At 40.5% G+C, this 21,756-nt stretch overlaps 1 protein-coding gene across 8 annotated transcripts in view; it reads right to left on the reverse strand.

Moving 5' to 3' along the window:
* NNT (nicotinamide nucleotide transhydrogenase) overlaps positions 1-18,189 on the reverse strand; it is a 92,724-nt gene extending 74,535 nt beyond the window's left edge. Inside the window, exons 1-4 of one of the 8 annotated variants that reach the window (XM_027101146.1) lie at positions 17,990-18,152; positions 10,119-10,322; positions 4,861-5,090; positions 2,341-2,558 (exon numbers count right to left, since the gene is read on the reverse strand). In XM_027101146.1, coding sequence (XP_026956947.1) covers positions 2,341-2,558; positions 4,861-5,090; positions 10,119-10,269 — 599 coding nt within the window. In that variant the 5' untranslated portion in view covers positions 10,270-10,322; positions 17,990-18,152. Of the gene's footprint in view, positions 1-2,340; positions 2,559-3,438; positions 3,559-4,860; positions 5,091-10,118; positions 10,323-17,283; positions 17,506-17,588; positions 17,707-17,989 lie in introns of those variants that run through there. The other 7 variants (XM_027101149.1, XM_027101147.1, XM_027101148.1 and 4 more) reach the window with 7 other exon arrangements.
* Positions 18,190-21,756: the final 3,567 nt, after the last annotated feature.

Here is a 21,756-nt window from a genome sequence, read left to right on the forward strand (position 1 = left end):
TAAGGAATTAATTTTGGAATTAACGTTTTAAGATTCAGTTGTTATACTGGAAAAAAACAAAAACGAGACTGATTACACAGGAAATGTACAAGAAAACGTTGATAGTGGGAAAAGGTGATAAAAGTGGGCCTGTTTTTGATGAAAGCAAAAAGGGTCAGAATGAACATCAGGGAACTAGAAGGAGGGTGTCTTCACGGTAGGACAGCTGTGTGTGTGAGTTAGATAATGATTTATCACACATTGTATGGGTAAATATACTAGGTGATTCATCTCAAACTATGCCTTTTGCATATACCAGCTCAGGACGTAAGGCAATGATTCTTTAAACCGTGTCCCTGGATCGCCAAAAGTTCAAATTTCAGCCAACTCTGGGGCCATTGTGGCTGGGATGGAGAACAGGGAGAGAATGTTTCTACACACCCTTCCATCCCTCAATTCAATGAAGACCACTCTGTTCTTATTGGATTTGTTTATACTGCTTCATATTTCATTTGCTCAAAAGATTCTGCAGCGGAAAACCACTGATCTAGAGCTACTGGTGGGGATAACCTTTCACACATGTGCATTTCACATGACAAAAATCAACAGCACCCTTAAAATTTTACTTTGTACATTTCCTATATAAAATTTTAAGTCCCATATTGCATAACTCTTCCAGAAACTAAAGAAATATGACAAAAGTTTATTTTGTCCCTTAGTATTAATTCACATCACAAGAAATATCTTCAAACCAACCATTTGCCATATTACATAAGGACAACAAAATGTGTTGTTAACTTGTCCTTTTTGTTTACTGCATCTCATTTATATCAAATGTGAACAAGTTGAAACCCAAAGTGGAATCTGTGGCACATTTGATATGCTACATCTAAGATATGAAACCTAAGAAAACTTTCAGTTCATGTGTCAGCTTTAAGAGTCTATTCAGGTTAGTCTTTTTTCATGTGTCGTTTTATTTTTTAAATATTTTCATTTGTCGGTGCCTCATTCATATTAGCAAGTTGTCACTACTAATAGTTTTCATGCTTAAAATCTAATTCAACAGGCTTCTTAGATGAGCTGATTTCATAAGCATCATCTGACTTCCAGATTTTTCCCACTCTCCAGGCAGAGTCAGCAATACACTGTACTCACATAGTTATTCCTATCCCTGCCCCGTGGCAGGCATGGTTACTCAGTCAGAGCCACATTCCTCTGAGCTGATTGGGCCTTGGAATTCTTTTATACACAGTGGTCCAGGCAATCAATGGGGAATGAATTAGTGCTGGTGGGCGAATGAAGTTTACTGCCATCTTGGCCATAGTTAGCCCTCAGTTATCAATATGGGTTTTGACACCAGATGAAACTTCCTCAAGCGCACGCATTTTCCCTATTCATTAAATATTTTATAAATTTACCTATGTAAAAGCTAATTAAAATGGTAAATCTACCAATATGTATATATTAGATTGAACCATATGAAACTGCTAATATCCAACCATTTGTGACCCTATGACAACAGCAATTTATGTTAACTAAACTTATTGTGGTAATAATTTCACTATATATACATAGAGCAAATCATTGTTTACACCTTAAACTTATACAATGTTCTATGTCAGTCATACTGTAATAAAACTGAGGGAAAAAACAGTAATTTCAACCTAATATATACAAAAATATACACATATGTACACACACACATGAAATACAGTGTATCCCTGTTAAAGTACAGATAAATTCCAAAGAACAAAATTTGGGACATTATGTATTCGGAAGTCAGAAGTACTTTCTTAGCATAGACTCAGAAGCCTTATAATTAGTAAACTAAAAATAAGACTTTCTACATTGCACCCTTTCCCTTTCTCATCCTTTATGACTAACAGTCTAAAAAGCAGTACTAGATCTATGTGAATTTTAAATCATTTGTTCTAAATTGTTATCACTACCCTTGCTATCGACTTCAGTAAAATATGAGTTTACTATATTAAGGTTTTTGGATAATTAGAAATTACTAACACTATGGTTTACTTACCATAGTTTTTCATGAAAACAGATATTAAGATATTGCATTTCATTAAAAAAAAAGTCATTTCCTTTGGTGGAAGGAAATACTACTTCCCTTCTCCCCATGAATATTAAAAAGTAGTGTACAATAGCATGCAAAGTGAAGAGCCATTTCCCACTGATGACTGTGAAACAATACAAGTCTTAAAAATAATTTAAGTGCACTCTCAGAAGGCTGCAATCTCCAACCATCATTACAAGTAAAATCATTATGAGAGAGAAGAGCTACAGTGAGAGTGTTTCTATAGTACCATTGTGCTTTTGTTCGGCTGGAATGGAAAAGAATCAACCTACCCAGCAATGTTGGCCATGGAGCTTAGCGCATCGTATCCCTGAGCAATTGTGACTCTTGGAACCTGGTCCATCGCCAGAACTGTAGTTTTCCTTTTGGAAAGTTTATTTAGCAAGTCTGGATTTTGGGTTGGGTAAATAAAACTAATCAGTGTTCCCGATGTTTTTAAAAGGTCAGCTTCATGAACACCTAACGTTGGGTTAAGCATAGGGGCTCGCACCTAAGAAAAAAAGTCATCACCAATTAAAAATGTAAATGCCTTTATAATATTTTTAAGTAAACAAAACAATTAAAATAATATGCCATGATTGAAATAACACTCCAGAAGTCATCTCTCAGCAATAAATTTCTGACTCAATTCCTAAACAAAATAAAGCACACAAAGATCTATGCCACCGATCATCTCACTGAACCTATGACCTGGTCCTGAGTAAGGAGCACACATACCTGGAAATAGTGTTGGGACAGGTTTGATAATGACAGGTAGAGCAGTAAAAAAATATGTAGGTTCTACAACAAACCTGTTCTCCCAAAATCTATTACTCTGGTAAAATTAAGACATATTAGAATAAACAGGCAGGAAGTTTTTGTTGTGTGTTCAAAGAATCAACTCTTGTTAATTTTGGCAAGCACAAACATTTGGAGTGGTGAGAAGTTAAGAACAACATAAACTAAAATATCCATGGTAATATGTATCAATTTATGTCACCTTAAAATTCCAGAAGAATATTTATAGATGAACACAACTCAAACTAGTAGCCTTACTGAATTGGGTTTAAGCAAAAAGCTACAATATATTCTGTTAAGTATCAGTCAATGAACACACACTGCACATGCTTGAAAGTTTCAAACGTCCACTTTTTCAAGCCAACTTTTTTAAAATTCCATTTAAAAAGGTGTTTTAAAATGTGTTTCACATCCCTGTTTAAAATCAATCTTAAAGTATATGATTTCATTAGCTCCCAATTTGCAGCAATAGTGCTTTTAGGCTAGTAAGCACAGAAAAAGAAAAACAACTCTGAGACTTATGTTTTAAAAGGAAACAGAAACACAAACACTGGGTCAATACTGTCATTTCACAGCATTTCATCTCAATTTACCTATGAGACACCTTTATCTGTTATTCCCATTTCAGTTGTTGATCTGGTGATGCATGTGATTTTAGGTTCTGGACTTTAATTAAGACTCTCTGACAAGGTCTATTTTTCCTCAGTGAGAATCTATAATATAGATTTAATAAAAATTAGAGGACAACTTTGAATTAATTCTCCTGGCCCCTATCAAATGCTCAGCTGAGACTGCTGACATCTGAGCGAGTTAAGCCACTAGAACATTTCCCTGAAGGTGCTTTTGGGTCTCTAGTTCCTCAGGATATTAATAGACTTGACTCAAAAAAGAGACCCTAAGATCAAGTAGTTTATTAGTACGAGTATAAGGTTACTTAAGTTTTTATATTATAGGATTTCTCAGTGCATTTAACATGCTCATACACATTGTGAATCCCTAAAAGGAACACAGAGCATTTCTAAAACTTATGTGCACCCTACTAATCCTTTTTTGTGGGACATCTCAAAAGGTTTTGGTCCCTATAACATACATTACAATGGGTTATACTCATTTTTCTATTTTCTCTAAGCTCTTTTATTATACCAAGTTACATTACCAAGTATCAGTATACCTAAACACTTAAAAACTTAAACTGAATTACTATTTATCTCCATATCATAGTTATTAATTTTCTATAGAAGAAAAGTTTTGTGTCTCTGCAAAAAACATGATTTAAGACCCTATCAAGTTATTCAGTGGACTGTATGTAAAAAAAACGACGTGATTGAGTTCCCCTTAGAAATTAATGTAGGAAAAAAGAGGGTCTATCCTGAAAAAGTAAGCAGCTTATTTTAACCAGATAATCATGCTTATTTAATCCATACTTCCTTACCTGCCTTGGTTACAGAAGGCTTAGGATTTAAGTTAACGTTCAGATACAGTCTCTCTTTTCTCTACATGATTTTTTACTTAAGATTTTATTTGTAAAATTGCTTTTTTATTTGTAACATTGCTTTTTCCAGAATAGTCCTCCCTCTCTAGAAATAGTACCTACGTCAGTTAAATCACTATTCCTTCAAGGTATCCGAAGATCATTCTACATTCGGTCCCAGGAGGAGTTCCATGCCTCCTTTCCATTCTAGAAGCAGTTAAACACTCACCTGAGGGTACTGTGGACATATAGGAACCATGCACTGCAAATTTTCCCTAGGCAATAAGAAGGGCACTTCCACATAGCAAATGTAAAAAGGAAGATAACTTCTTCTTTTCTCATGGTTAAATATAGGTCACATTGCCTGATAAAAGTTCTACTGGAACATGAAGAATATTCACAACATGCAAACATTTCTTTGAGAAAAAAAGCATCATTTGAAAGTATGGAAAACTATAAGCATAGAAGAGGTAATTTAATCTTTCTACAAGAAGATTTAGAAAAGTCAGCATGCCATAAATGGAAGGGGGAAAGGAATAATTACTTTGACCACCAAATCAGAAGCCAGCACTTCCTTCGCCCCTTGGATCTGGGCACCTGCTGCTCTGTAGTGATCATCTGAGAACTTGGAAGCTTCGCCAGCACCCGACTCCACAACAATATTAAAACCCTGCTTGACCAAGGCCTGAACGCCAGCAGGAGACAATGCCACTCGCTTCTCATTTTGGAAAATCTCTTTGGGGACCCCAATAGTCAGTTGCTTATATGGAATTCCTACAACAAAGACAAAAAAAAAAAAATTTGGTAAATAACACCACCAAAAGTCAGTGTTTTAATAATACCGTTCAGAAAGCAGAAATGGGCAGTCTGTTCAAAATATACTGCACATACAGGCTGCTGTTCAAAATGATGTTCCTGATTCATACTCATAATTTTTTTACTTTTTTTGATAAGATGACTAGAAATTTTTATATCCACTCTCCTGAAAACCCAAATATTTTATTTAACCAAATGGCTCTCTTCAAGGCCTGTAACTAGCTTAGCTTATTCTTAGGGAAAAATACGTTGAAAGGCCACTCAACAGGCTAACCCCACTCATCTAACTAACCCTCTCAGGTTTATGGTCTCTTGGTCTTTACCTTTAAGGAAGACAGAAGTAATTAACTATTTTGAAAAACAATCCTACACTAGACACTTTGATGGCCTGCCACACCCAAAGTCCTTTTCTTGGCAATTTGGCCATAGGCAATTCCTCATAGATTTCCAAGTGTTGTATCTTAAGACCTTCCATTCTTGGCCACAACTGATTAGACCAGGGGTGGGCAGCTGGGTCAGAGATAACAGTCTACAGGCCAGACCTAAGGAAAACCAGCAGCCCATGAGATGACTTATACAGGAACTCTGCCTGAGGACACTCCACGTTGGCCAATGACTATCCAACCCAATCAGGTTCTCTCAAAGGGAGTTTGGATGCAAGACCCACCAAAAAGGACAAAGAGAGTAGAAGGGTGCAGCAGCTATTCATAAACACAGCCATGAGATAATCAAAGGGAGGTCAGCAGCCACAACAGTAGAAACATCAGTAGTGGACATGCAGAGGAGTCATGGCTATGAAATCCAGAATAACATCCCACTTTTCCAAGAAGTAGATGAAGGGTTTCCCGGGCTCCCATACTTCCCAAGAATCCATAAAATAAAAATAAACCCTCATCACAAAATATAACATGATGTGATTGTGTTGCCTGCAACACAAAAGAACCTGTATAACACAGAGTTAAATTATTTATATATGGTTCAGACCAGACTTAGCTAAAGTAGACTAGTTTCTTCTGTTGTTTTACTCAATATATGGACACAAACAGATATTTTTTTTTAATGAAGAGCGTCTGCTTCTATATAAGTTTTACTAAAGTTTAGAAAACCCACTCTAGCAATCTAAACTCTGAATATATATAATAAAAAGATAAATCAAATTATCTCTACAGAGTAATTTATTGAGACCTTAGAGAGACTGAATCAACCTAAAATAGCTGCATTTGGACATACAGTCTTAGATCCCACACTGTTTAAGCAGTAATAATTGACAGTAGGCCAAAGGCAAACATATGCTGAATCTTGCTCTCTACTTAAAAGAAGAGGGAGGAAAATAATTGAAAGCTGGCAAATATTTTGAATTAATGTGCAAAATTAAATCACATAAACTAATCTGGAGTTCACTTATCTGACAACCTCAAATTATCTAGGTCCAACCAAAGACAAATGAAGTCGTATCAAAAGGATTTAGGATCCAACCTCAAAGGGCTTCTGCTGGCCAAATATGAGCCAATTTGAGCATCAAAAAGATAATTAATTGCAATGTAGTAAAACACATCTAAAGATGTTAAAATCCATGAGTTCAGGATAATAATAAATGTTTCAAAATCCAAAAAATAAATATTTCCTGGGCCTCCCTGGTGGTGCAGTGGTTGAGAGTCTGCCTGCCAATGCAGGGGATACGGGTTCGTGCCCCAGTCCGGGAAGATCCCACATGCTGCGGAGCGGCTGGGCCCGTGAGCCACGGCTGCTGGGCCTGCGCGTCCGGAGCCTGTGCTCCGCAACGGGAGAGGCCACAGCAGTGAGAGGCCCGCATACCGCAAAAAAATAAATAAATAAATAAATATTTTCTAAAATCTTCATTGGTCAACTCTGGAGAAAGTAAGGTGTGATAGGCAGAATCATGGTCTCCCAAATATATCCATGTCCTAATCCTCAGAATCCAATACATGGCAAAGGAGAATTAAGGTAGCAGATGGAATTAAGGTTGTTAATCAGCTGACCTTGAAACAGGGAGAATATCCTGGATTATTTGGGTGGGCCCAATGTAATCACATGGGTCCTTAAATGTGGAAGAAGGAAGCAGAAGAGTCAGAGTCAAAGAATAATTTGAAGATGCTATCCTGCTGGACTGGAAGGCAGAGGCAGAGGCCATGAGCCAAGGAGTGCAGGCAGTCCCCAGAGGCTGGAAAAGGCAAGGGCACAGATTCTCCCCTAGAGCCTCTGGAAGTGAGAACCATTTCAGACTTTGGCCTCCATAAGTGTAAAATAATAAATTTGTGTTAATATGAAGGCAGTAAGTTTGTGATCATCTGTTACAGCAGAAGTAGAAAATGTATACATAAGAAAACCAGCTGATTAGCAAAACTAGTAAATAATGGAAAATAATCAAACATCTACCCACCCTTCCAGTACAATCTCAGAGTGACTAAATACAGTTGGCCCTCCGTATCCACGGATTCAACCAACCACAGATCAAAAATATTAAAAAGGTTCCAGAAAGTTCTGAAAAGCAAAACTTGATTGTATTAGGCATTATGAGTAACCTAAGACGATTTAAAGTGTACAGGAGGATGTGTGGAGGTTATGTGCACATACTACACCATTTTATATAAGGGACTTGAGCATCCGCAGATTTTGGTATCCACGGGAAGTCCTGGAACCAATCCCCCATGGATACCAAGGGATGACGTAATACAGGGAAAGATTTTTTAATAGAAAAATTCTAACTAATAAATGAAGATAAAATGATAGAATATCACCATTTTAAAGCCCCTGATAAAATCACGGATTTACTTAATGATCATCAAATGACTGCTACAGCGTTTGAGTGAAAAACTGATGAGAACTTCACAATAGATGGATCACACTGACAGCATCTAAACTCACTGATGAATCTTCTTGATGTGCTGCAACAGATAGTACACAGCATCACCTATGAAGTACACTTGCCAAAAAAAGCAAACCTGGGTCTGATCAAGCCTCTAGCTCTAGCTAAATGTTACAGAAAATACAAGCGACAGAGAAACCGGTTAAATAATACCAAGGGAATTCAATAAGCTAAACCTAGATAGAATGTGAGAAATTCTACAGAACAACTAAATTCTTCAACACATAAATTAAAAAGAAAACAGAGGAGAGGAACATACAGACCAAAAGAGACATAAGAGACAAGCAAGCAAATACAACACATGGACCCTGTTCGGATCACCATTTGAACAAAGCAACTGTTAAAAAGAAAAGAAAAGAAAAAATTGAGAAAATATGAACACTGACTGAAATTACTTTTCATGCTTTTCAATGTGGTAATGAAAGTGTGGTTATATTACGGAATAAATAGGACCCTCATCTTTTAGAGGTAAAAAATAATTATCTAGGAAACAGTCAAGAACCAGAAGTTAAACAAACAAAAAAAGTCTTATGAATAGTTGATATAGAGATCTTGAAGTCCGCGCTTTCACTCACAAGGACAATTCCCATGTGCTCAATGTAGTTATTGGCTTTTACTTTATACACAATTTTATCACACTGGATAATCTGGCTTTTCAGAACACTTTAAAAAAAATCTGAAGATAAGGCTGAGGGCTCTCAGAGGCAAGTACCCTGCCAATAGTGACTTGTCATGAGAGAACAAGAAAAGAGCTTTGAAGTCTACAAAAGGCAGACATAAGAACTCAAAAAAACCTTGGGGCTTCCCTGGTGGCGCAGTGGTTGAGAGTCCGCCTGCCAATGCAGGGGACACGGGTTCGTGCCCCAGTCTGGGAAGATCCCACATGCCGCGGAGCGGCTGGGCCCGTGAGCCATGGCCGCTGAGCCTGCATGTCCGGAGCCTGTGCTCCGCAACAGGAGAGGCCACAGCGGTGAGAGGCCTGCGTACCACAAAAAAAAAAAAAAAAAGAACTCAAAAAACCTAGCAGTTTAGGCGGCCTTATTGTACAAATAGTCCTACAAACAAAAAGGGAATTATTCTATTTGGCAAAGACTTCTGGTTTCTCTCAAATAACCACGCTGTTCCTCCCCTAAAAATAACCGAATGCTATTTTTATTTGAGTATGTTGCCATGCAGAATAAAAAAACTAAATAGCCAAGTCTCCCTTAGAGCTACATATTGCCACCTGAGTTCTGGCCAATGAGGTGTAGACAGAGTGCTGGGAGGGTCTCTGGGCAAGATGCCTAAAGCGATCTGACTCAGCTTAGAAGGCTCCCCTTTGACACTCTCCTCCTTCTGGCTTGCACCCCAGAACACAAGCAAGTGGGGGTCCTAGCAAGGAAGGCCTTGGAGGCCACTAAAAGACTTCAGCTCTTACTCTGTGTGACCTAGGAAGCTAGTTGCAAATTTTGAATAGAAGAGTGACATGATCTTTCATTTTAAAAAGATTATTCTCATTGTCATGTACAGAATAGACTGTTGTCGGGGACAGAAGTAGAAAGCAGAGACCACTTAGAAGACTAACCCAGGTGACAGATGGTAGTGGCTTGGACCAGGATGATAACAGTGGTGATGGTGAAAAGAGGAGAGATTCTGGATAAAAGGTAGAGCTGACCTATACCTACTATGCGGATCTGGAATGTCTCCAAGGTTTCTGACCTGAGCAACTGAGATGAAGTTGCCATTTACTAAATCAAGAAACATTAATGCAGATCAATTAATACACCTAGTTTCTAATTCCTGAGCATAGCTGAGCCATATATGTACAATTCCCCAACACCGACCAGGAAAGAGGAAGAGCTGCTAGGAGAAATGGATACTATGAGCAATAGTTTCCTGGGTACAACTCAACTGATTTGACATTTTTTTTTTCTATTATATTTTCTTTTCTGTTAGCACTGACAGTCAGGAACTTCCATGCATGGAAAATATAAGAAAGCACTCATTTCGTTTTTTACTCAAAATGATCACTGTCAAACACAGGGCTGTAAAACTGCATGCCTTATTTTATCTATCATCAGGAGATCTATTGGCTCCTATGACGTGAAGTGAGACTTTACCTGGTTTTACAGGGGCTTTACACCGCAGCGCCTGATGAGTATGAAATGTTCGTAAAAAATCCTTCTTCCTAGGTAGAACCTTACAGGACCCCAAATTGCTAAGGAAAGGGCAGGAACAGCCAGTCGCCACTGTTTTCAGTAGGTTCGCCATGTTCACAGGAGCTCCCAACTTTCTGAATCCCCAATTTCCTTGAAGGTAAATCACTAAAGGAAAGAAAACGAAACATTTCTGTGCTGAGAAAGACATACTTTGCCTTTCGCACATCAAAAACATTAAAAACAAAAAAAAAGCTAATTCAAAGAGGTTGGAAAATAACAGTTAAATGTGGGCATCTACAATGAATTTATTTGCCAAGTCCTTTACTTACAGAAGATGCTTCAAAAGTTTGTTTCTAACTCAGGTATTTAAAACTTGGAATCTGTTTTCCCACTTAAATTGTAGTTATAAACTCACTATTCAATTCCAAGCCTAGGTCACATAAGTCTAATTGATCCTTAATGTAGCTGGAAAGTTAAAAAAAAATGCTATAAAGTCCAGTCACATCTTACATGAAAGTTACTGTCTAAGTCAGCTTGTCCAGCAAAAATTGCATAAAGTCAAAATTACCAGTAATTTCCCTTAGATTGTCTAAAATACTGTACAATACAGTAGTACTTGTTTAGCCACCACGCTATACAGAAAACACCCACATACTTTTCAGCATCAGGATATTCATCCTGTGAGATACCCCCCCAAACCCAGACTGACTGAGTGAATGATAGATTCATGTTTGTTAGGTGTACATCGCAAGAAAATTAAACATGCATGGAATATGACTCCGATTTTAAAAAAGAAAGAAAAATTCCATGGTTAACCTTATCACATAGGTTTGTGCTTGCAGATGTGGGCATAACTAGGAATTCTCTCAGTGGTTCCCACAAGTGGCCAGTTTTTGCCAGCTCTAACTGAGCTAGGTGAAGTGTCATCGACCTTTGCTGTTTCTGAGGCTTCAGTGGCTACCTCCACCACCCTCCGTGGCAGATCCCCAGGGGTACATAGAAGGCACTCCCACCATCCCCCTGACTCCCAATGCTCTCTTTCCTTCAAAAACGGGAAGAAGTAGAGGACCTGGAACTCCATCAATCAACCTCAGCGAACTCCACTAACTATGCCTTTAGGCTCTGCCCCATCATGCGGTCCCTCCTGGGGTCCAGCACCCAAACCCAGCAGACTCCATAAACATACTTCCAGCCTCCAGAGGAAGAAGGGTCTAACTCATTTTTTATGTCATAACTACTGCCACAACTCCCTGAAGCAACTTCCTACAAACACCAGAAAGCAACAATGGGAACAGAAGTACGCGATCCAGGTAGGGCTTATTCTTACGATGGCCTTTAATTCAACAAACATGTACTGAGGGCTGAGTCTCTGAGGCACAGCCGTCAGGAGCATCTGTAGAATTAAACTGGAATAGGTCACAGACTTGGAGATAAGAAAAGTCAACAAATAATAACACGGCAAGCAGAGTAACACAAATCCAAAGTTCCAGGCATCAAAGGAGATCATGTCCTCCTACAAGGCTAAGAAAAGGAAGGCAAAGGCATTTGAGAAGGAGAGAATACTATGAAAAAAGCTAAGGAAGAGGGAGCATGCAAGATGTGTTCAGGCATGCAATCAAAAATGTGAATAATTCTTTGCATTCAAATAGAAGGTTTTATATTTTCACAGCATTTCCATATATGTCATTTCATCGCAGTCCTAAAGCACTCCTGAGTCAATAAATACCTTCCTCATTCATTCACAGGTCACTTCTACGGTTATTCATGGCTGGGAACGAAGAGCACATAAGTTCAGAATTCAGCCACCCATTGGAAACATTCACTGAATCTATGCCAAGAACTGAGGGAGATACAAATATATATAAAATATAATTCTTGGAATTTGGAACCAAGATGGTGGAGTAGAAGGACGTGCTCTCACTCCCTCTTGCGAGAACACCAGAATCACAACTAGCTCCTGGACAATCATCGACAGGAAGGCATGGGACCTCACTAAAAAAGATACCCCACATCCAAAGACAAAGGAGAAGCCACAATGAGACGGTAGGAGGGGTGCAATCACAGTAAAATCAAATCCCATAACTGCTGGGTGGGTGACTCACAGACTGGAGAACACTTAGACCACAGAAGTCCACCCACTGGAGTGAAGGTTCTGAGCCCCACGTCAGGCTGCCCAACCTGAGGGTCCGGCAATGGGAGGAGGAATTCCTAGAGAATCAGACTTTGAAGGCCAGCGGGATTTGACTGCAAGACTTCGACGGAACAGCGGGTAACAGAGACTCCACTCTTGGAGGGCACACACAAAGTAGTGTGTGCATAGGAACCCAGGGGAAGGAGCAGTGACCCCATGGGAGACTGAACCAGACCTACCTGCTAGTATTGGAGGGTCTCCTGCAGAGGCGGGGGGTGGCTGTGGCTCACCGTGGTAACAAGGACACCGGCAACAGAAGTTCTGGGAAGTACTCCTTGGCATGAGCCCTCCCAGCGTCCGCCATTACCCCACAAAAGAGCCAGGGATGCAAGGCTTCTTCAATATATGCAAATCAATCAATGTGATACACCATATTAACAAATTAAGGAATAAAAACCATATGATCAACTCAATAGATGCAGAAAAAGCTTTTGACAAAATTCAATGCCCATTTATGGTAAAAACTCTCTAGAAAATGGGCATAGAGGGAAACTACCTCAACATAAAAAAGGCCATATATGACAAACCCACAGCAAACATCATTCTCAATGGTGAAAAACTGAAAGCATTTCCACTAAGATCAGGAACAAGACAAGGATGTCCACTCTAGCCACTATTATTCAACATAGTTTTGGAAGTCCCTGCCACGGCAATCAGAGAAGAAAAAGAAATAAAAGGAATCCAAATTGGAAAAGAAGAAGTAAAACTGTCACTGTTTGCAGATGACATGATACTATACATAGGGAATCCTAAAGATGTTAACAGAAAACTACTAGAGCTAATCAATGAATTTGGTAAAGTTGCAGGATACAAAATTAATACACAGAAATCTCTGGCATTCCTATACACTAACAATGAAAGATCATAAAGAGAAATTAAGGAAACAATCCCATTCACCATTGCAACAAAAAGAATAAAATACCTAGGAATAAATCTACCTAAGGAGACAAAAGACTTGTATGCAGAAAACTATAAAACACTGATGAAAGAAATTAAAGATGATACCAACAGATGGAGAGATATACCATGTTCTTGGATTGAAAGAATCAACATTATGAAAATGACTATACTACCCAAAGCAATCTACAGATTCAATGCAATCCTTATCAAATAACCAATGGCATTTTTTACAGAACTAGAACAAAAAACTTAAAATTTGTATGGAGGCACAAAAGACCCGGAATAGCCAAAGCAATCTTGAGGGAAAAAAACAGAGCTGGAGGAATCAGACTCCCTGACTTCAGACTATACTACAAAGCTACAGTAATGAAGACAATATGGTACTAGCACAAAAACAGAAACATATATCAATGGAACAAGATAGAAAGCCCAGAGATAAACCCACACACCTATGGTCAACTAATCTATGACAAAGGAGGCAAGGATATACAATGGAGAAAAGACAGTCTCTTCAATAAGTGGTGCTGGGAAAACTGGACAGCTACGTGTAAAAGAATGAAATTAGAACGTTCCCTAACACCATACACAAAAATAAACTCAAAATGGATTAGAGACCTAAATGTAAGACCGGACACTATAAAACTCTTAGAGGAAAACATAGGAAGAACACTCTTTGACATAAATCACAGCATGATCTTTTTTGATCCACCTCCTAGAGTAATGGAAATAAAAACAAAAATTAACAAATGGGACCTAATGAAACTTAAAAGCTTCTGCACAGCAAAGGAAACCATAAACAAGATGAAAAGACAACCCTCAGAATGGGAGAAAATATTTGCAAACGAATCAACAGACAAAGGATTAATCTACAAAATATATAAACAACTCATGCAGCTCAATATTAAAAAACAAACAACCCAATCCAAAAATGGGCAGAAGACCTAAATAGACATTTCTCCAAATGGCCAAGAAGCACATGAAAAGCTGCTCAACATCACTAATTAGAGAAATGCAAATCAAAACTACAATGAGGTATTACCTCACACCAGTTAGAATGGGCATCATCAGAAAATCTACAAACAACAAACGCTGGAGAGGGTGTGGAAAAAAGGGAACCCTCTTGCACTGTTGGTGGGAACGTAAATTGATACAGCCACTATGGAGAACTGTATGTAGGTTCCTTAAAAAACTAAAAATAGAATTACCATATGACCCAGCAATCCGCTACTGTGCATATACCCAGAGAAAACCATAACTCAAAAAGACACATGCACTCCAAAGTTCACTGCAGCCCTATTTACAACAGCCAGGTCACGGAAGCAACCTAAATGCCCATCAACAAATGAATGGATAAAGAAGATGTGGTATATATATACAATGTAATATTACTCAGCCATAAAAAGGAATGAAATTGGGTCATTTGTTGAGACATGGATGGATCTAGAGTCTGTCATACAGTGAAGTAAGTCAGAAAGAGAAAAACAAATATCGTATAGTAACACATATATGTGGAACCTAGAAAAATGGTACAGATGAACTGGTTTGCAGGGCAGAAATGGAGACACAGATGTAGAGAACAAACGTATGGACACCAAGCGGGGTAAGCGGCAGGGGGGTGGGGGTGGTGGTGTGATGAATTGGGAGATTGGGATTGACGTGTATACACTGATGTGTATAAAATTGATGACTAATAAGGACCTGCTGTATAAAAAAAATTAAATTAAATTTAAAAATAAAAATATAATTCTTGTCTTGAGGGAGATTTTGAACTGCCATTACCAAGGACCCAGTCCTATCCCAACTTCCCCACTTACCCTAGTTTCTCTTCTTGGATCATCCCAGCTCCCCAACAACCACCATTCTCACTGGTCAGGCTTAGCCAGACCTCATCAGCAAAAGAACAAAGCTGCCTAGAATACAGGCCGGGTATAGTCTAAGCCTGCCACACACTCACTCGCTGTTTGACCTGAACCTCTCAGCACCTCAGTCTGCTCATCTATAAAAGGAGCACAGGAAAGCTCCTTTGTAGGACCCCATTAGGCTCGATAAGTTTTATGATTAGATGAGATTTTGCAATGCTTTAAAGCTGAAGTCCTATTTCATGGCCTGGAGCCTGGAAAATTAGCCCTGACTACTTGTAAATGTCACTAAGCCTAAATAAAATAAAAATGACCCTGAAAGATATTCAGAGAATATTTGAACCATGCTATCACAGCCTAGGACTTGTTAACATCAAAGATAGTACAGTTGACCCTTGAACAACGGGGGTTTGAACTGCATGGGTCCACTCCTAGGCAGCTATTTTTCAACAGTAAATATTAACATTACTACGATATACACAGTCCGTGGTCCGCTGAATCCTCGGATGGGGAGCAACGGCAGATACAGAGGGCCCTTATTCAAGAGCCAACTGTATTCCATCTTAATTGTCACATTTTCCCCTATCTTCGCTTTGAAGCTCTTTGCTGTTTTATTATCCATGTCTTCTATGGCTTTTAAGCAATGGAGAAAAACTTTACAACTCAAAATTGAAAAAAAACTGTTTTTTTTAGTATGGCATTCATACAGCCGTTTAATGTAAGTTATTTTGGTAAATATCTCCCCTAATAGATTAAAATCCTTGGAGGCAAGCGCCTGAGAGAGGATAGTATTGAGGCTAAGAGGGTAAACTCCTGGTTGGAAGGCCCCACTCTGCAACACATTAGCTGTGTCACCCTGGCAAGTCACTTCTTTGTGTCTGATTTCACCACCTTTAAAATGGGTTAAATCATAATGGCACCTATCATATAGGGTTATTGTGAGGATTAAAAGGACACAGTATCTTCATTGCTATCAGTGTTCACTTTATTACCTCTGGCCCAGTGCCTTGCACAAAATAGAGGAAATCAACAAGTATTGTTTGACTGAGTGAATAACTAGGGCTAGGTAACCTGAAGCCTGGGGATCTATGAACACATTCTCCAAGAAACTTCAGGAAATTTCCTTTAAAAATTAAATACTGGGCTTCCCTGGTGGCGCAGTGGTTGAGAGTCCGCCTGCCGATGCCGGAGACACGGGTTCGTGCCCCGGTCCGGGAAGATCCCACATGCTGCGGAGCGGCTGGGCCCGTGAGCCATGGCCGCTGAGCCTGCGCGTCCGGAGCCTGTGCTCCGCAACGGGAGAGGCCACAACAGCGAGAGGCCCGCGTACCACAAAAAAAAAAAAAAATTAAATGCTATGTAGCTTTGTGGAAAAGTGATTCCATCAGCAAAGCTAAGCAGCCTGAGCACGTTTGCTAATAAGAAAGCAATCCTAAACTCTCCATTCAATTAAAAAAAAAAAAAAAGCCGAAGTTTGCAAGTAAAAGGGTGCCCTGGAGAAGAGAGAAATATTTTAAATTAAAGCTCACAAGCCTCACCGTTCCTAACACAGCCTGTCCTACAAGACTCCTTACAGATTCCTTAAGGACTTCCCTGCACCAGAGGGCGAATAAAGGACGCCTGCAACTTTAATAAACAAGTTACACTTCTAAAACGAGACATACCAACCAAGGACACAATACCCTACAAAAGCTTAGACTGGCAGGCAGCGTGACTTTGCCCAAAGCCACGGGTTCAGCTCCTCCCTCTGCAACTAAACTGCCACCCTGCTGGCATCTGCCCGGGACCGCTATTTATAACGTTTCCCGGAAGCCGATTGGCCGAGGCGGCGTAATAGTCATTCCGCCTCCGGAGTTCGAATCAGCTCTGCCCCCTCCGCTGTCTCTCCCGCATTGCCAACCCCGGCCCCACTCTTGGCCCAATAGAGGCATGCCCCGACCACCACCAGCCCGCCTCCGACATACACTCACAACTTTCGACACCAACTGTGTCTCCAGCCAGTCACCCACCCCAAATTCCCTCCGGGTTCAAGCACAATTTCGGAGGGTCCAGGTGCCACCTCTCTGGGTGCACCACGTACCAAGAGTCCTCTATGACCTCCTTCCCTTCTTCCATCCTGTAACCTGAAACAACCCCGTACAACTCCCGCCGCCCCACACAGCTCCAAAATCTGCACCTGCACAGCTGACACCTCGTTCCCTGCCCTCAGCGAAGACGCAGTTTTCGAATCCACCATCCCCCACTTGCTTCCACGTCGCCCCCGCTCGAGACAAGAAAGGGGGCCCTCGAGGCGCTGTTCTCCTTCCCGGCCCAAGGCTCCCGAGGGTCCACCACGTGCAGGGGTCACTGCCGACCCCGCCCCCTTCGGCTCCTTGACAGATCTCCTTCTCCGCGGGCGCCGGGATCTTCTGGACCAGCCCCGCGCCCCTCCCCAGCTGCGCCCCAGGAGCGCGCCCGGGCTGCCCGCGCCTTGACGCTCACCTTGGCAGGGAGGCCGGGCGGCCGCGGGTTGCGAGGAGACGCCGCGCTGGCAGACCTGGGCTCCAGCCCCGCGGCGCGGCGCCTCCAACCCGGAAGAACAGCCCCAAGCCGGTGGTGGCTGAGGCCACGTGACGACGGCACAGCCCCCACCCCCAGCGCCCTCTCCTTGCCGGGCCCTTCTTCCCGCCCGGCCGCCTCCACCAGCCCGCCCGCCCGCCAGCCCTCTCTCCGAATGAAAAAACGACCTCACGAAATGCCCCTTAGCGCACAAAGGCCAGTTACCCCAAGGAACACTTCCCTCTCCTTGGTGGCAGCCAAAAACCTCTTTGTCCCGGGCTCGACCTGTGGCCTACCCGCCCCCCCTCCCGCGTTTTCCCTCGGCCCGTCCTTGTCAATCAAACCTGGAGCCCAACGCAGGCGCTGAAGTTTCCAGGGCTACATTGGTCCTCTCCTGGAGAGCCAGTTACAAAGTGTGATCGCCTCTCCAGTGTCCCACCAGAACAAATGAAATAACAGAACTCCACTTTTGGTACCTGACTTTCCTCTAGCTGTCTAGGAAAAATCAGAACTTCTAAAAGGCAAGTGGGAGGAGGCCAGGAGGTGGTGAAGGGCGGGAATGGGGGCGTTGTTTTTCCATTCCGGACGGAGGGTGGAGTTAAATTCCTCTGAGAAGAAGTCAAGGCCCCAAAATTAACACACATCTGCTGACTGGTCTTCCTAGGCACGCCCATAGAAAGTCGTGTGCTTCTGTTCGTATTAATATCCAGGGGCTGGAGAGCGCCCTTGGTGGACGTTAAGTGTCCTGACCAGGCCTGGGCTCATTTCGGCAAAACAACTAAAGGACGCTGAAACGTAATGACTTGTGTTACTTAGTCTGCAGGTGTCTTCTGATTAAAAGCGGGGATAATAAGGTAGAGAGTATAAATTGGTTCACTTACCCAAAGCTGAATCATCACGAAGTGTCAGTATGGTCACTGCATTTTTACTTTAATTGAAATATCTAAGATGAGTTAAAAATTATGAATCTCAAAGGCATGAGGCAAACATATTCCATATCCTTAAAAAGAAATAAACTACAGGGAAACCCTTATTTTGAGAAGTTTTCTTGTCTTTAACCAACACAAAAGGTCATACAACTTGAGGACTTCCACTGCATCCAGACGAGGTAAAAACACTCTTCCTGTCCTGGAAGAATTCACAGACAGGAAAGGATACAGCCTCATGTTTTAAAATAATGATGAACGGTGATAAGTGCAACCCTAGAAACAATTTCAAGATACTGCAAGTACAGTAAGGCAGGAGTAGTTGATAAGGATTAAAACTAAGCTCCTTTCACAATATACCTAAGTCACATCATTATGGTGTACCCCTTAAACATATGCATTGCTGTGTGTCAACTATATCTCAATAAAACTGGGGAAAAAACTAAGGTAGGTTTAAAACACGTGTTGGAGGGTGGAGCAGGGGTTTGCTTCTTTTCTCTCCCAAGGCTTAAACAGTGGTTCCCAGCTGGGGACAATTTTATCCCACAGTGTCAGGAGACATTTTGGTCATCACAGCTGGAAAGGGGAGGCATCTAATGGGTAGAGGCCAGGGATGCTGCTAAACACCCTATATTACACAGGATAGCCCCTTACAACAAAGAATTATCTGGCCCCAAACTTCAACAGTGCTAAGACTGAGAAACCCTGGCTTAAATAAATGCTCAATGGCTTATTTAATTTGATTTAATTTGTGATTATGTGACTGGAGAGCAAATCCAAAGATGATATATCGATTTTCACTTTTTCTGTTAAATAGTAAGTATATGGTAATTTTATTTTTTTCATAAATTTATTTATTTTTGGCTGCATTGGGTCTTTGTTGCTGCGCACAGGTTTTCTCTAGTTGCGGCGAGCGGGGGCTACTCTTCATTGCGGTGCGTGGGCTTCTCATTGCAGTGGCTTCTCTAGTTGCGGAGCATGGGCTCTAGGCACACGGGCTTCAGTAGTTGTGGCTCGTGGGCTCAGTTGCTCCGCGGCATGGAGGATCTTCCAGGACCAGGGGTCAAACCCATGTGCCCTGCATTGGCAGGCAGATTCTTAACCACTGCACCACCAGGGAAGCCCAGTATATGGTAATTTTAAAAATTCATTCTGCTCATTTGTCCAACATAATTTGAGTGCATTGCTCCAGATGAAAACATTTGTCGTTTGGAGGATTCTGTTTTAGGCTTTAAGCTCCTACATAATAATTACAATATGGTCATAGGAATTACCAAAGAAAATAGGAGTATTTCCAAAAGTTTGTTTTAAGTTAGTTGCTTCTGAATCTTAGACGCTGTCTTGTATAAAATTTTTGCAAAGGTTTTGTATCCCCTATTAGGTGGTGAGGACTTTGTCCATTTTGATATCTGCTCCTTCCTCCTTGGCCTTCTCAGCCTTCAACCCCACTTAGAACAGTACTTCTCACATATATGCAAGTTTTCGCTACAGATTGTTCTGTGATTGGACATTTTAATTTTAAATATATTTTTAAATCAAGATACACATCAAAACTTAAACCCTCTAAAATTTAGGAGACTTTGTACACACAAATGCTTAAATATATTATTTAATATTTAGTCCTAATCTATCCAAAGCAAAAAAGATTTAAATCTTTAGAAGAGTGTGACACACCATTAGAGTCAGCTTTGAAGCCTCAAACCACAGAGGTGTCCAATAGCCAAAAATCAAAATGTAGGCTAAGCCTGAGAAAATGTGTGATCAGAAACCGAACTCTAAAGATAACATGTTACCAAAACCCTACATCTAGTTAAAACCAGGCCAGAGAACAGGTCAATTTAATGTGTTTTCATTGTGGTTATTACTTTAAACGGTTATCAGCAGTTTGTTTTTTCAAACTTCCCTTTTATAAGTAATTATAAAAAGTAAACAACTCCAATGAGGTGATATGCTTAGACTCTGGGGATTTTTAATTATACAGACACTTGACAGGTTTTGAAGCAACCATCACTAACCTCAGTCTCAGCCCTCTTCTCTCAGGCAGACCAATCAGAAGTGTGTTTGATTGTAGGAAGCAAATATTAACTGACTGAATGAACTTACACTAATCAACATTAACTGGAAGAGGATAGAGAACTGACAATAAGCAGCCAGCACAAAGTTAAATAATTGGCAATTTAAGTAAAACAAGTTTGCATTTAGAACTGTAAGCATCTAAAACACCAGCTCTAAGCACACCTTTGTTCTCTCCATGTAGTAAGTGCCAGTGATAAAAATCTATGTTTTTTTTAATGAATACAAAAAATTATTTATTTAATGATATCTTTGGGGGCCTGGGGAAATGGTGAGGGGTAGGAGCTGTATTAATATCCTAGGGCTGCCGTAACAAATTACCACAACCTGGGTGTCTTAAAAATGACAGAAATATACTCTCTCATAGTTCTAGAAGCCAGAAGTGTGAAATCAAAGTGTCAGTAGGGTTGATTCCCCTGGAGGCTCTGAGGGAGAAAATATCCCATACCTCTCTCCTAGCTTGCGGAGAAAGCTTCTGGTTGTTAGCAATCCCTGGTGTTCCTTGGCTTGTAGACACATCACTCCAATCTCTGCCTCCTCTTCACATTGCTGCCTTCTCTGTGTGTCTCTGTGCCCAAATCTCCCTCTTCTTCCTCTTACGAAAACATCAGTCAGTGGATTTAAGGTCCACCCTGAATCCAGGACGAGATCCTTAACTAATTACGTCTGCAAAGACTGTATTTTCAAATAAGTGTAGTCACAAATTTTGGGAAGACACTATTCAACCCAGTACAGGGGCAGTCTGTGTGTTTAAGGGTACAAAATGTAAAGACGGGTTTTTGTTGTTTTTTTAACGTGGGTAGATTTACTAGCTCTTGAGTTTAAAGTGAAAGTTCAAATTATTTGGGGGAAATTCAGGTGAAAGTTGTTTTGTATTAATAATTAGAAGAATTTTCCTATAAACTTCTTTGCTTTTTTAATACTCAACCTAATTGAATTTTTTCTTCAATTTTTAAAAAAATATAACTATATATTACACAGTTACCATTGTCAAACTACTTGATCATAAACTCCATAACAGCAGTTAACATGTTTATACTTAACTTTTTATTTTATTTTTTTTAACATCTTTATTGGAGTATAATTACTTTACAATGGTGTGTTAGTTTCTG

This window comes from Aethalodelphis obliquidens, unplaced genomic scaffold (assembly GCF_003676395.1).
Source record: "Aethalodelphis obliquidens isolate GAN/ISIS:26980383/991018 unplaced genomic scaffold, ASM367639v1 scaffold4, whole genome shotgun sequence".
NCBI lineage: Eukaryota > Metazoa > Chordata > Mammalia > Artiodactyla > Delphinidae > Aethalodelphis > Aethalodelphis obliquidens.